A 16,104-nucleotide genomic window follows, 5' to 3' on the forward strand; every position below is an offset into this window, starting at 1 on the left:
AGCCGAGACTGATAAAAACAGAATGATTCAGAAATCATGAAGGCGAAATTATTGCACGTTTCAATTTTGGATATATATAATTTTCTCAACCATATACTTTCATAGGCAACTTATAATGTGTAATACGTATTCGAAGAGAAACCCTCCACATCACTTGGCCAAGCAGCATCCTGAAGAAACAGACTTTATTCAGTGTGATCCATTTTTCAATGAAAAATTTGTTCAACAGCAGCAGAAACTGTTCTAATAATTCGAGAGGTTTGATATGAAGCAACTCTGAGCCAGGCAAGTGTTTTAGGAACTCCTAATGTTCTTCGTCCAAACGATTTAGGTGTGGTGATGTGTCACTTGAACACCAACTGCCATCAATGCAGAAAATCGTCTTATAATTGAGCGAAACGTATAAGGAGAGTATATATATATAGAGAATATATATATAGAGAGAATATATCGGAGAGCGAAACGTGAGGAGATCACTATAATCAAGAAAACATATATTCTGGATTTTATGCCGAGGTGAACTCGGAAGTAAAAATCATCTGGTCATCACCGAGACTTGAGCCCAGGCCCTCTTGCAAATCGCGAAAGCATGCTACCATCTACACTACTGGAAACATGACCCGGCCGGTCTTAATGTAATATTCTCCGTCCAAAAGTCACTTGATACGTCACTTGAAGACCAACTGCGATCTTGTCGTTTCCAACAAGCAGAATAAACGGAAACATGTAAAACAAATTCGTAAATATGATAATGTTTTTGAACTGGCCAAGAATCTAAAGCACTGATTGAACTTTCGTGAAGCTCATGCCAAAAAATTTGATCTTTGATCAATGATTTTAGCTGTTGTTGCCATTTGACGAAAAAAAAAAAAGGAAAAACTACGAGACATACGAACTAAAATGCAATATCGTTGCTTTTGAGTCCAACGACGTGAGATATAAAAACTGTAGATAAAAAAATTAATCCTATATATATATTATCCATCCTTCTCTGTAATTAAAAGGGAATTTTCGCATCCATTGACATTATGAGGTTTCGAACAACAATTCCAAGTCTCGGAAATTCATCTAGCAATCAATAGAGTACACAACGAATGCATCTATATTATGTGCTTTTCCAAAACACAGAAATTTATGAAGGTATCAAGGAATCGAAAAATACATATATTTTTCAATTTTTTTTCAAAATCTACATTTTTATACGATTCCCTTCCTCCCGACCACTAACTTCGAGTTAGAAATTTGTTGCCCAGTCTCTCCTGATGCCGAAAAAAAAAATCCAAATTTCCAAGTGCAATAATTGCCGATATTTCCTAAAAAAAACCTCGGAGAAAAGTTGGGAAAGGACAGCATAAATGAGGGAAAGGGTCATTGTGTGTGTCCGTTAGTTTTTGCTGTTCTTTCATAACTTTTCTCCGATTTTTGGAATTCGAATACCTCAGCGAATATTTAACTTAGAAACGTGGAATTTTTTTTCTGTTGGCCTCAAGAGATACAGGGCGGCAACTTTCTAACTGGAAGTTAGAGGGCAAGGGAACTTTGGATTTTTTTCATTTTGTTACGCACTGTGTTCTCACTCACAAAACTGGTGCAGGGTAGTTTTTGAAAGCCTTTTGAGAATTTTTTTTTAATTGAAACTATACCTCAATGGCGGACGGTTGATGAGATAAAGACCGCATTAGCACTTACAGGACATCCAGTATATACGTGTATAAAAAGATACTTATTTACGTCCTACAAAATATTTTATTTATTCACTAGCTATACCCGGCGCTGCCCGGGTTTCCTTCAATTGCTGTGAGAGTATTGGAAAAGTGACAAACCATTATAAAAGCATATACAAACTATGATACATATGAAAGGTTTAAAGAAGTGACAAACCATTTTAAAGGCATATACATGTATGAAACGCATTCCTAGGAAACCATGGTAACCAAAGTAAACATTCCGGAAGTGATTGTTGAGGCAGAGAAACCATTGTTGCAGTTTTTCGCCTATTTCGGACATTTGCCCATCTCTGACAAACTTTTAAAGTAGCCTCTCGTTCAAGTCGGGGACCATTTGGTATATTTGGCGACGATAGATCGCAAAATAATTGTAGATTTGTAGAGTTATGTATGTAGAGTATGTGTGTTAACACACACATATATATATATATATATATATAGAATTTTGTATACATAGATGAATTAAAGTCCCTTAAGTCACCAATACTAAAGGTACTACAATTCACTTTCACGTGCTGAATATCTAAATACCTAACGGTGTAAGTAACAATAAGACTGTTGTGAAATTTAGATTCTTTTTTTCTTCCCTTCTTTTTAAATGGGGAGTAAAGCACGTGGAAAAAACAGTTGTTCTCCGTACTCTACTGGGAATGACGTATAAACATCTGTTTCCTCTTGTAATTTACCCCCTCGATCAAAAGGGGAAAAAAAAAAAATCTCTTCTCCCATGGAATTTACCCCATTCCCCCCATGGGTTGAATAACAATAGTAAAGCTGCTACGGAAATATTGTCTGGAAAATATGGGAAAAACGAAACTACCAACCCCTTATCCCATGGATTCCTCGTATGACGTCACAGCGTTTTTGATGTGTTCGTGTGAGAATGGCGGGAAAGGGTTAAGGTCTCCCGATACGCGGATCAAATATTCATTCATGTATTTTGAGAGGGGGGGGGGGAAACGCGAGAGTACACAAAAAAAATCTAGTTCATATTGTGGGATAAAATTTCATTCATAACAGACAGAAGAATTGAGGCCTATCAGCGGAAATTGATAACAATTTGAAAGAAATTTATTCCGGGGCCACCATTTCTATGCAGTTATGGGCAGTTAGTGGCGTATTTACAGGGGTGGGCGCTTAGCGGGCTATAATCCAAGGCGGAGAGTTCAAAGGGGCGACAAATTTGAGGAATTAGTGGTTAGGAAAAATTAGTAGAATGGGAGAAGGGGGCGATAAAATTTGTATCACTCAATAACTTCACCTCTGCCCAGACAGCAATGGACTGGTCAATGAGTGACCAAAAGAGTGACCTAGAGAGTTTGCAAGCACGTGAGTGAGCGAACGAGTGACCAACAGAGCGAGGGATCAGGTAAGTGAATGGCCTAGAGCGTGTGCAAGTATGTGAGACCAAAACAGTGTGGAATCATATGAGTTAAAACAACAGTGTGCAAGCATGTGAGTGAACAAAAGAGTGGCTTACAGGGTATCCGTATTTTACGGATTATTATTCAAGATCCCAATTTACCGAATTTTATTTTTCTCAACGAAATATGGTCATCATTTGAATACTTTTTTCCATGAAGTACATTTTTTATTTACTACGATTTGTAGCTGTCCTTTATCTCCACACTCTTCAGCGATTTTAGCAGTAACTAACAAATAGCATTTAAAGCAATAAATTGCGATTTTTGGTGAAATTTAGCGATGTTCCGTATTTAGGATCCCTATTTCCTGCATTCTCCTTGAAGATGTATGGGGGAAACCTAACTAGGATTTTTGCTTCCCCCCCCCCCCCACAATTTTAAAATCAATTAATTTTATAACGGTGTTCCTTGTTTCCACCTTAAACTTCCGCCTCCTAAATTTTTTCGCCCGGGGCAGTTGCCCCCCCCCCCCGCGCCTCTTCTAGTTCCAGCCCTGGGTGAATCTAACTTAAATATGAAGGTATAATTGTATTTGAACCCATACAGATATTACTAATATCAATTACAACGGGTGAATAATTTTATCTTCATAAATATATAAGTAGTATATAATATATAAGTAATAAAAAAAATATGTCTTCTTATTAACCTCGGCTTGACGCGACGCCTCTGGGAACCGTGACACATACTTTGAGAAAGACTACCTATAGGATCTTACGCCAATAAAAAGCAACACCCGGTCCCATTTTTGGGGAACCCTATCAAGATTAGAGAATCACGTGAGATCTATAGCAACAGCTGTTTCACCAGCAGGTTGACCAGACCTTTTTCTCGTTTCTGCGATTGCGTCTGCGATAATTGTGCCGCTGGACATTTACTCGTATAACAAGAAACAAATGTTGGTATAGGTACGTATAGTGAAAAAGTGGGGTTAAAGACAGAGAGAGAGAGAGAGAGACACACACACACATGCTCTCTCTCCTCTCTCTCTTTTTTTTTCTCTCCCTCAGCTGACTAGAATTCCCATGCACTCAGCCCCAGGGAGGTTTTAAGCTTCTTCCCTTCGATCGGAATAATAGGGGACCGCATGCACATATGATGCACAGGTGGTGCTGCCGCTGAACGTCCGACACGGGGACAGATCGGCGAGACTGGGTAAGAAAAAAAAGGGAGGATTTCTTCAGATATACCCCAGCTCCCCATGTCGAACATATGTTGAGATTTATTTTTCTTTTCCCATTATTATGCCCGTCCTCATACGCATTGCCATGAGTTATAGAAATAGTGTATTCAGAAAATCGATACAATGTTTGTAGATAAATCAAATTGTGAAATCGATAGAACAGTGATCGTTAATACGGTAGGGATAAATCTGAATTCTAAGCTTTGAAAACTCATTAGTGTGACGTATTTACACAAACAAACAGAAGAGAGCTGTATGAATATTCTCGTTAGCTAATAAATAATATAAAAAATAATCATTATATTATATTAGTTGTAGTAGGCCAAAAATATTCTCTCTGACGCTATCAAAAAATCATGAAATGAAATTTAAAAAGGTGGTGGGCGAATTCCCGAAATTTCATTGACAAAAACTCAAGCTGCAAGAGAGGAAAGGAATTACTGTAAGCGCATATCAATATCCTAGACTAGGTACGACTCTCATGCCCCCCAAGGGTGGGGCTGACAGGGTTCCAGCGTGTGGGGCTGGGAATGATTATCATCATCCATTTCACCACTTTTTGTTTTTGCACACTATAAATTCACTATAGAATCACCGAAAATCCCAACATAGGAGCCCCGTTACATGTGGGGGTCATAAAGACGCCTTCAACAACGTGACGTCCCCGTGAACTCTTTGAGAACCATTGACATGGGTCTTGCCAACTTGGTTGTTTTTCGAAAAGCTATTTCGTTGTGACGGATAGCTATTTACAATAGGGATTGAGTAATCCTAGGCGCTATGACGACTATAACATCGTCATTGGCATCGTTCTGTATGAGCTTCCTGAACTGGAGTAAAGAGGAAGGCACAAATTTTTCTGATTTTAAAGTCATTTCCTCCAACATCGGAAGGAGTGATTAAGCCCCAATAAAGTTGAGAGTGGGGAAAGGAAACATTACGTATATAGTGCACTTTTTTCCTTGGGTAAAAACCATGCTTGGCTCCAAAGAAATTTGGCTGGCACCTAAATTTTTTTCTCGGTTTACCCTGATTTACAGTATTGGGCTAGATGAGTTGACCGAGCTATATAATTACTATATGCAGTCAAAACCCATTACAGTAAGACCTCGGTATAACGTCGATCACTTATGATGCCGTTTTGCTCATAACGTCACTTTTTATGTCTCTGTAGAACGATGAAAAAACCAGGACTACTCTTTATATATTAAGTCAGCCCTCTTATGATATCATTGTTATTCGATCTCCGGGGGTGACGTTATACCAAGATCTGACTGCATAACGAATTTCAAGGGAACGGAAATTTGGTTCGACATCCGGAGATGAAAGAACATCCCATGGAACGAGACCACAAATTATTAAGCCGGGTCCGTTATAGCGGGCCTCCACTGTCTCATAAATAGGTATTTACCGAGCACAGAATAGAATAATCTTTCAAACAAAAAACATTAATCATTTACATTATCATCGCCAAAAACATTTGAATTTTCAATAAATCCTTCCAGTACCATCATTATTAATTCTCTTCACCTTCTTTTGTTTTCTAAAAACCCACTCATGACAGTCTACACACCAGGGATCTTGAACATTTCGGAATTTGCGGGCCAAATTAAAACTTTCTATGGAGCCCGCGGGCCACCAATTCAAACCACGGTATTTAGAAAGGTATTTATTTTGAAATACTTTCTTTCACCCATTCCGATTTCTTTTTTTTATTATTTATTTTATCAATTCTAAAATTTATGCCGATAATATATTCTGAAAGTATATTATCACTAATTCTGAAATTATTTTTCATTAATTCTGAAATTATTTTTCATTAATTCTGAAATTATTTTTCATTAATTCTGAAATTATTTTTCATTAATTCTGAAATTATTTTTCATTAATTCTGAAATTATTTTTCATTAATTCTGAAATTATTTTTCATTAATTCTGAAATTATTTTTCATTAATTCTGAAATTATTTTTCATTAATTCTGAAATTATTTTTCATTAATTCTGAAATTATTTTTCATTAATTCTGAAATTATTTTTCATTAATTTTGAAATTATTTTTTCCTTCAGGAACTAGCATTAATTCTGAAATTACTCTCAATAATTAAAAAATTATTTTTGTCAGTAGTTCTGAGATTATTTCTTTCAGTAATTCTGTAGATATTTTTTCATAAATTTTCATTAATTATGAAGATTTTTTTTTTTTAGTAATTCTGAAATTATTTCTTTAATTAAGGTATTTTTTTAGCGTTTCTGTCAATTCTGCAATTATGTTTTTCGTTTTGGATGCCGAATTTTGTCTCTCGAAATAGCCTATATGAAATCATGTCTCAAATAGTGGTTCGGGCTCTGGGTTCCCTAAATTCGTTACAACGGCTCTTTCAAAGTATTTTCTCAAAATAATCGGCCGGCCATGGCTTGAAGATTCCTTGGTCTGCAGCAGTGTTTCTTAACCTTTTTTTGCCAGTGGCCCCCTTTAAACCATATTTTTTTTCTCGTGGCTCCCCTGTCTTACCCAGAGTCTTCAACTCTCATCTAGAAGCAAGATCCTCTATACGTATAGAAATGATTTTTTCAGTGAATTTATACAGAACGAAAATTTTGCAAAGAAAATTGGCCCCAGACCACTGGCCTGGAATTTATTGATCTCCCCGCTAGTCCGAGTTCCATTCAGGACCGTCTCAACATCCTGCCTTCCCCCCCCCCCTCCGGGCAAAGTGAGCTATGGTAGTCCCGTACCTAGCTGGAAATAAACAGCTTAAATATTTCCTACTTATTTTCAAAATTAATTGTACTATACAAAATAACATAAGGTGGGGTCACTTATGGACATGAGGCCCCCGGGCATAACCCCTCACAAGAGTGGGACTGACAGAGCTGCAGCCCGGGGTCTGATATGGTTTCCATCATTTTTTTTTTGTTTTTCACACTATAAATTTAATATAGAGAAAGGGTCTGTGAAAAATTTAGCCGGGAACCTGTGAAAAACCCCATCCTAGGGAACTTGTTGCAAAATGTAGGCGGTGAGGCCCGGGTGGGTCCATGCCCTAAGACGGCCCTGGTTTTATGGGTGGTTTTGTTGGATTCTGTAAGTGTATATTCACTAATACAAAAGCTTTATTTCTTCAGACCTTAATTTTTCTTCTCAGCTCTCTGCAGCCCCCCAAACGCCTTGTCATGTGTCATGGCCCCTTCTCTATTTTCTTCCGTGGCTCCCTTGAAGTATCCTAGTACCACTAGGGGGCCATATGGCCCCCGGTTGAGAACCACTGGTCTACAGCATAGTTTCCCAACCTTTTTTGTCTCATCGCCCCCTTCTTCAGAAATGTTTTTCTCCCATCGCCCACAACGCAATCTAACTTATAGGATCCTATGTTATACCCGTAGCTTCAACCACCCCCCTGGAACTTTCCATCGCCCCCAAAGGGCGCTTTAACGAACACGTTGGGAATAACTGGTCTACAGTATCTAACAGAATATTGTATAAGAGAAATGAAGAATACTGTATCTATAAATACACTGACGAAGATCACGCATGATTTATGTATGCGTGTATATTTTACTGACAAAACATTTCAACACGAAAGAGACTTTTGGGTAGATTCATGCTGAAAATCCTACCGTGGGAAAATATATATTTTTTTTTTTCTACTCCCCCTTCCCAAAAAGAGAGATCTTTTTCTCCCGCAGATGATTGGCCACCCGCCACCCGCAAACGTGACAGGTGCGTCGGAGGGGCTATAGCATTTACCCACCAACAAGTCTTTCTTTCCATCACGCCCCCGTAGTATTCCTCGTAGGGGAGACAGGCACATTACTATACAACGAGTGTCGCTATTTGGGTCAGGCACAGAAGAAAAAAACTAAACCTTGCACCACAAGAGAGAAAAAAAAAAGTCTCCCCAGGTCGACTCGATCCTCTTTCAAGGGCAATATCACACTTCATTAAGGCAGAAATGTTGTGCAAATGGCACGCAACGGATTTATAACTAAATATACCGTAAAAATTTCTACAGGGAGAAACGCATTTTCTGCTTGAATTATGAGCACAACAGCCTCAATTCATTAAGAATCGATTGCGATGTCTATAGGATCATTATCCCTTTCGTTAGAACGACTCTCGAAGTTAATGCCAGGGCCGGAATTTCAAGCCCAAGCATACCCATTCCACTATGATCCAGGTTAGAAATGTTGAGTCAGTCGTAAATAGGGCGCTTGATACAGGGCCGGAAGAAAAAAACTTGGGGAGAACAGGCTGGTCTCGTGCCCAGTGCCGTCTTAACGCATGGGCCCACCCGGGCACGACGCTCAAGAGAAGAGGGGCCTCAGAAAAATGAGTAGTTGAAGTTTTTGAGAAGTTGGCATGTAGGGCCTCAGAAAAATCACTTGGCCCGGGGGCCCATGACGCTCTTAAGACGGCCCTACTCGTGCCCCGGGCGCTACACCCAAGGGGGCACAAATTTCATTCTGAAACCTCTCCATCAACCTTACAAAGGGGCATCAAAATGCGCGCTTGCTCGGGTGACCAAACATCTAGTTGCGGCCCTGGCTGGATGAATGCCATGTTGTCCACAAGAGAATCTGTCTCAGATGGTGTCTATTGACAGAAAACTGATGAAGTGAAGGATCAATATTAATAAAGTTTCTCGAATAAATTTCACATCAAAAATGAAATAAAAATTATACTTAATTACAATGATCACGATGCCTAAGATTTCATAAGGAAAGCTGGCGCCCTCTATTGGCTCAACATAGAACAAAAATAAAATGATTAAATGCAGGTGCTGAAGAACAAAATTGAAAATACTTGTAGGCCAGTACCTACTCTCAAAAATGTATTTATCTTAACTAAGTAACATATTTTCCATCCTGCCCACCAATTTACATACTTCCTATAATTGTAATTTGATCGCGATAGAAGGCCCTCCTTTGGACTCAGGTTCCAGGCCGCGACCTGACGGTGTTTTAAGACGGCAATTGGCCATATTCTTTCATTCCAATCAGATCGATCTTGGGTAATGAGACCGGAGGAGGGAACTTAGCGTCTAGTATTTACAGACCATTGAAACGGCTTAAAACATTGAAACGACCCTTCAAAAATTGTCAGTGGTTATAGGACTTTCAACCACTGAGCCGGTCTGTAGTTGGTCTGCCAAACGGTGCAAACCAAAGACCCATTTCTATCATATTCATGGAACACTCTGGATCTGAGTCTGATTTCACATCAATGAATGAATATCAAGACTCAAGGTCTCATTAGAAAAAAAGGAATGATATCGGTCAGAACAAGGCATTGTTTCTGTTGATTTCCTCAAAAAGGGATCAATTTCTCTCCACGGACCATCACTGGATCCGAGATTTTAATTCCCGTCATATATTATTCCACACACACACAAACAACACAAAGAACCATCTTTATTTTCTTCTATATCTGAAACTACACTGAGTGACTCATAGGATTCAACTCGAAACAAAAGATCCTCTCTTATAACATACACACACACACAAATCAGGGGGGGGGGTTCTTTTCTCAGTCTTTGCTCTCATAAACTACAAGATGTTTGAAGAAACACGGAGGAAAAATGGCTGGAAAATAATAATAACTTCGAAGCAAAAAAAAAACACAACATTCAGTTGAGACGCCCACACTGAGCAAAGCCCAATGGCGGAGAAAACACAACACAGATTCACTCACTCACTCACTCGCACAACTGCATCAACAATTCACTTGTTATTTTCTTTTTAAAAAAAAGAAGTAAGCTCGACCAATGAGGATGAAGCACAAGACTACGCCATCGTGTTCATTCATAACGTTCTTTCTGGGAGCCGTTCGAAGTAGAAAAAGAAAATGGCTCTCTGACTGCTTTCTCTCCCCCCTCCAACCCATTCCCCATTTAGGTTACACAAGGCAGCTGCTGTTCGTTCTTCTTTCATGAATGAGTGCAGATGAAGGGGGGGGGGGCGCATGGAAAGAGGGGGGAGAAGAGATATCGCGTTACTACGTCACGCATGCGCAATCCGCACTTTCTTTGTTTGAATCCGTTAATGAATGATAGGAAAATGAAAAGCCTGCCCAGAAAGAAAAGAAAATTGTCTTGTTTTTTTTTTTTCCTTTCACTGGCAGTTTCTGTTTTTAGACTCGAAAGCACAGGTTGAAATATTTGTGCGAAACAGATTCTTTTTTTTCTTTCAATTATTATGCCAGCAAATATACGGGGTTTTCAGTGATTTTGGAAAATGATGAAAACTCGAAGTAAACCGTTAAATGTGGAATATATTGATATCATTTAGGACAGTGTTTCCCCAAAGTGGGCAATATCGCCCCCTGGTGGGCGATGGAATGGTCCAAGGGGGCGATAGAACCTACTGATTTAACATAGGATCCTATGGGTTTACTTGAGTTGGGGGGCGATGGAACAAAAAGTTTGGGAGACTATGATTTAGGATAAGAAAATTTTTGGATGTAAATAAATACAGTATATACAATATCAGTATAGTCGCGGAAGTTGGTGGCTGGGGCTTTTCTTTTCTTTCAAATCGAACGCAACTCCCGTCTATCGCCATGGGCAATTTACTATCGGTTCAGTTGTGACGGAAGTGTGGGTGTATATTTAGTGTTGTGTGTAAACGTGTGTGCTGCAATCTATACTTCGAATTCCAATAATTTAATGAACATTAAATGCAACGCACAGAGCTGCCTTAACGCATGGGCCTTCATAATGAAAAGTTAAAAGCTCTACATTATCTTTTCAAATGTATCAGGCACTTTTGGCGCACCTAGTTCTGTGAAAAGACCCTCAAGCTCAAATGTTGCCCCTTGAATGGGAAACACTCTATCTTATCACTATGATCCTGATAATTGGTCGGTATTTTTTATCCTATCCGTGTTTGGTTTCCTTGGAACTGGCTCGCAAGCCTCAAGAGTCCTTGCGAGAGAAAAAATATTGCATACTGTTTTCTGTCTTAGAATAGTCACGTGTGAAAAAACTGTTTTTGGTTATCCCGAATATTAGAGATTACTCTATTGAATCTGTATCCACAGAAGAGCCAGAGAAACGTAAAAAACCAGATTTTACAGAAGAACCAAAAGACTTTTTTGTTCGTAGCGGGAGTTATTTTCCGTAGTAAGGAAAGCTTATATTTGAGCTCAAAGATTCGTGGCGGTCGAAACCCAAGGCGTAAAACAGATGAAACTAAACTACTGTACTTGAATGTAAAAAATTAAAAATGCAAAATCTGGAGTTTAATTTCCTTTGGCTCTCAAGTAGGTATAGATTTTTTTTTCTTCCGGACGTGTATAAGGAAGCTTACCGAGAGAACTCTCCTCTGAAAGGTCACTCATGGATGGAACCTTTTGCATTGAGCCCAAGGTCCTGGCCGGAGTTATGGCAGGCACGCAAGAGTCATCCGAATTGACCTCTTGCTTGATGCGGTCGGCTGGAATTAGGCTCTGGCTGTCATCGTTCCTGTAGTCCATTTCGAACTTGATCTAGAAAAAACAAAAATAAAATAATAATAAAATGAGAGACAATCAAAGAAACATCTGAGAACGACATCCGTTGCAAACAATCACATTACGTTCTTTCCAGTATGTATTTTATTCATATTACACATTTTTTCCGTATACATTCTTTCCAACGACGTCAACACATATGTTAATAAATTGATAAATGAATCCCTTACAATTGATCAAAAAATTTCATCCAATAAAAGGATACTGTAAAATTTTAGCAGCTGACTCATGATCTTGTGAAAACGATTGATAAAATAATCATTTTTTGTCTTAACAACATCGTGGAAAACTAATGACAATGTTATGTTGCTACAACAATATGAATCGCCCTTTTTAGCTCTAATTTCAATCACATCAAAGAAAGCTCATTTCTGAGGATAGAAATGTGTCTAAAATTCATATCATACTCATATAGAATTCGCGTTATGCTAATGAGTAACTCGAATATAAATGAGTACTATTAAAACTACGGGCAAGGGATGAAAAGTGCGAAGTAGTAAGTAGCAAAGTAGCGCGTTCCAAAAAGGAGCTGTGTCAGCGTTAAGTATTTTTAGAAATATTCGAGATGTAGTCAACATATTAGGCTGGAAGGTTATCTTGGGGTTGAGCAGAGTCGGAGCGAAAATCTGGAGACAATGGCGACCGCGTGATGATGACAAATGGTGATTTTCATACTCGGGAGTTTTTAGATACCTCCGAGCACACGTTCATTTCTGCCCCTTGGGTTTATTTCTGAAGGGCTTGCAGAATCTGTTGATACACTCCAGGAATTTCATTTTATTAGTACACAATTATAGAATTGGTTTGTCATTGTAGAACTGATGATGACATATTAGGAGAGACTAAATCTTCAAGACATTTATATTTTGATCGAAGTCATATACCATTTTACTTTCTTTGAGTCAGGGTTAGTCAACTTACAGCACGCCATGCTAATAGTTTCACACACTAGAACGTTTTCCACAAACATTTTCAACATTTTGAAAGATATCGGAAGATATACGAGTTTAAGAAAATAATATGAAGAAGAAAAGTATTCCAGACTGTGTTGAATTTAATGAAAAGTCCCTCGGATACAGTGATTTCTTCACAATACGGGTTATTCCCGAATATAAGGGACCCCTCATAACCATAAACGTGAATAATGAAAAAGAAAAGTGCGTATTTTATACATAATTTTCTTTTAAATTTCAATAACTGTTGCAAACTTATTAAAGTGTCAACCATTTCAGACCCTGCATGCGCAAATGTTTGGGTAGCTTTTTCCCACTGTAGATTTTTTTTTTTTAGCTGAGGGAGTTAAGCCCTGACTTAAAGGATTGTGTAAGTTTTGAATTAGGAATATGGTGATATGAACTTTGGGGGCTTTCAACTGAGAGCAGCACTTAAAGTTGAACTTTCAGGAGGTTTTTAAGATGTCTTCCAGCATAACGAGCCTCCGGGGAAAGTGTGATTTATTGCATAAGAATATAGCAATAAAATTCTGAAGAAGAAAAAAAAATTGTGCGGCAAGATGAATACACCCTGCATTCCTGCAAAGTGAATTGATTCTTCACAAAAAAAAAATTAAAAATTTGAGGAAAAAAAATTGAAAAAAAAGATTTGATAACATTTATGTTTTTAATATCAATTTTTTGAGCATCAAAAATGCAAAAACATCTTGAAAATTCCAAAAAGATGAATACTCGCGTCTCAAAGGATAAAAATATGTTTATTTTAAAGAAAAAAAAGTTCAAAGTACCACGCATCAGGGCCGAAACTGCTACTGCCTCGGGTGGCAAAATTTAGGGGGTGACAATTTTAGGTGGGAACAAAGAACACCATTATCAAATTATCGAATTTTAAAGTTGTGGGGGCGACAAAATAATACTTGTCCCGGGAGACTGAATCATGCTTACTTCTGGCGGCAAAAATCCTAGTTACGGCCCTGCCACGCATAAATGGTATTAAACTGTTTTTATTTTGTTCATATACTGAACGTGAGGACAAGAATCTTACGAAACATGCAGGAACTTGTGTGTGTGTTGCCCTAAAGTATTTATGCCGTCAGAGCCTCAGAGTAGGTATAGGAAAGTCTATCCCTGCTCTAAGGCACAGCCGGTCCAACACGATGCCAACGAAGCTAGGGAGCACGTGGCTATTCGTTCGACCTAGGAAATATATTCTCTACGAATACGTATATATTCCTATCGTCAAAGGTGCCGGTATGAAGGAAACATTGAGGAGGCTGAAAGTTGTCAGTTGTGCCGTATATGGACACACTGCACAAAGACACTTGAGTCCTTATGCGGGTGGGGCTGAGTGGTGAGTTGCATTGTGTGTTGGGGGGGGGGGGGGCTCTCAAACCCCAGATTTCGGTGCCAATGTCTTACGTTCATCTCCAGCGAGTCAGACGGAATGTGTCACGTGACCAAACACATGGCCAAGGCCGTGCCTGAGGTCGGATGGATAAACCACGTGCCCTCTAACTTCGTTGGACTTGAATTAGCCAACTTCGTTAACCGTGACCAAGGTCAGAGCAATGCGTGTTTTGTGATCTTATTGGTGCTGCCATCTGTCTTCCATGTTTATAAGTGAAAACTGTCTGAAATTCTGTTATGTCAGTATCGTGTTGGCCTGCTCTCGGTGCAGAAACTTTTAACACGAACCGAAAAAAAAAAAAAGATTAATTCGGGGATGACTTTAATTGTGTCTTCTCTAAAGTTCGAAAAAACGGCATAGACCATTGTTCGATCGAACGCTTCAATTTAGGAATTCTATCCAAATACGTGTTTCCATCGCAGTGTTTTTGAATTAACACGAAGGTCTTTTTTGGCCAAAACACTGAGGGAACCAAGGATTTCCGAGCCCTGTGTCAAAGTCCTTCCCTCCATCATATTTTTATTCCACTGAAAATTAGTTTTAAAACACATCACGGAAACCCCCCCCCCTTCCCTCACCAACCTCTAGCGGCTCCCAGGGGAACCACGAAACAACTTTAGGAAACCTCTCTTCCAATGTTAGCAAGGTACAGGCTCAAAAAAAAAAGCTTTTCTACATCAAATGTTGTCATCATAAAAATGAGAAAATTTTCATTGGCAATAACGTCAATTATATACACGGTATAGATGCCATAAACAGATTTTATATGGCTCCAACTATACAGTATTCCATAAATTTCCAAGAATGGAAATCGTATTTTTCGGCTCATATATATATAAATGTATACAAGCACACATATGAATCTTTAGGGGGTATAAAAAAAAAAGAAGCCACACAAATACACACACACATATGTAATCCACCCCACTCTGAGAAGCGGGGTCGTGCATTTCCGGCGCTTTCCCACGGTACAGGGGAGGGGTGTTGTGGTACATCCAAAAGAGGGCATTCAAAGGTTACGGTGGTTGCTCTGCCAAGGATATATTTCTCTCCTGAAACGGGTGGATGATGATCATCATAACCCCACGTTTCCCACCCCCTTTCTTACCTTTCCTTAGATTAAAAGAGAAAAAAAACGCATATGGGAATATAATATCTAAGACATGGTCCACAGTCTGTACCCATAACCCGCTGTCCCATTTTTTTTTCTTCTCCCTCCCTCTCTAAATTCAAATACATACAGTGGTTACAAATGAGACTTTTAAGGACGTGGTTTTCGTCGGTTAAGCAGGGCCGTTACTAAGATTTTTGCCGCCCCCGCAACTTTAAAATTCGATAATTTTGTAACTGTAATCTTTGTTCTCACCTAAAACTGCCGCCTCCCTAAATTTTGCCACCCGGGGCAGTTGCCTCTCCCCCCCCCCTAGTTCCGGCCCTGGGTTAAGGACCACAATTTGAAAATGTTGAAAGTTTCAAGCATATAAAACAATTCCTTCGAAAGTCATGGGGTCTGTTGCGGGTTCCTTGGAAATGATTTCAAGGGGGCGGGGTGTAAGATTCGATGAGAAAATAAGTAATTTTTTATTTCTATCCTACAAAGGGTTCCGTGGTCTTAATTTTATAGGCACAAAGGCTCCATGGACCGGACACATCCAATACCTTCTAGAGCAGAAATACCTTCTGCTCATCTCAAGGAGATATCGAAGCCGTGGACCACAAAACGGTTAGGAACCCCTGGTATGAAACAATTCACGAAAGTCATAAATACTTCGACAATAAGAGAACTAACATTTTTTACCGTCTCTCTCTCTCAATAGAGTCGAACGAGTCCCCGTTAATCAAACTCGCTTAATATGAATTAAGTATTTTCTAACGATCAAATCAATGTTTTGTTGGAAA

At 39.0% G+C, this 16,104-nt stretch overlaps 1 protein-coding gene across 1 annotated transcript in view; it reads right to left on the bottom strand.

The window, feature by feature from the left end:
* The window catches only part of pnt (ETS transcription factor pointed), a 69,282-nt gene that overhangs the window by 35,897 nt on the left and 17,281 nt on the right, over positions 1-16,104 (bottom strand). The window contains exon 3 of the mRNA XM_089243637.1: positions 11,643-11,820. Within this exon, the coding sequence (XP_089099763.1) occupies positions 11,643-11,820 (178 nt within the window). The remainder of the gene's footprint in view (positions 1-11,642; positions 11,821-16,104) is intronic.

This window comes from Pholcus phalangioides, unplaced genomic scaffold (genome assembly GCF_987345545.1).
Source record: "Pholcus phalangioides strain wild (caught in Gottingen) unplaced genomic scaffold, Ppha-v1.0 ptg000015l_1, whole genome shotgun sequence".
Lineage (NCBI taxonomy): Eukaryota > Metazoa > Arthropoda > Arachnida > Araneae > Pholcidae > Pholcus > Pholcus phalangioides.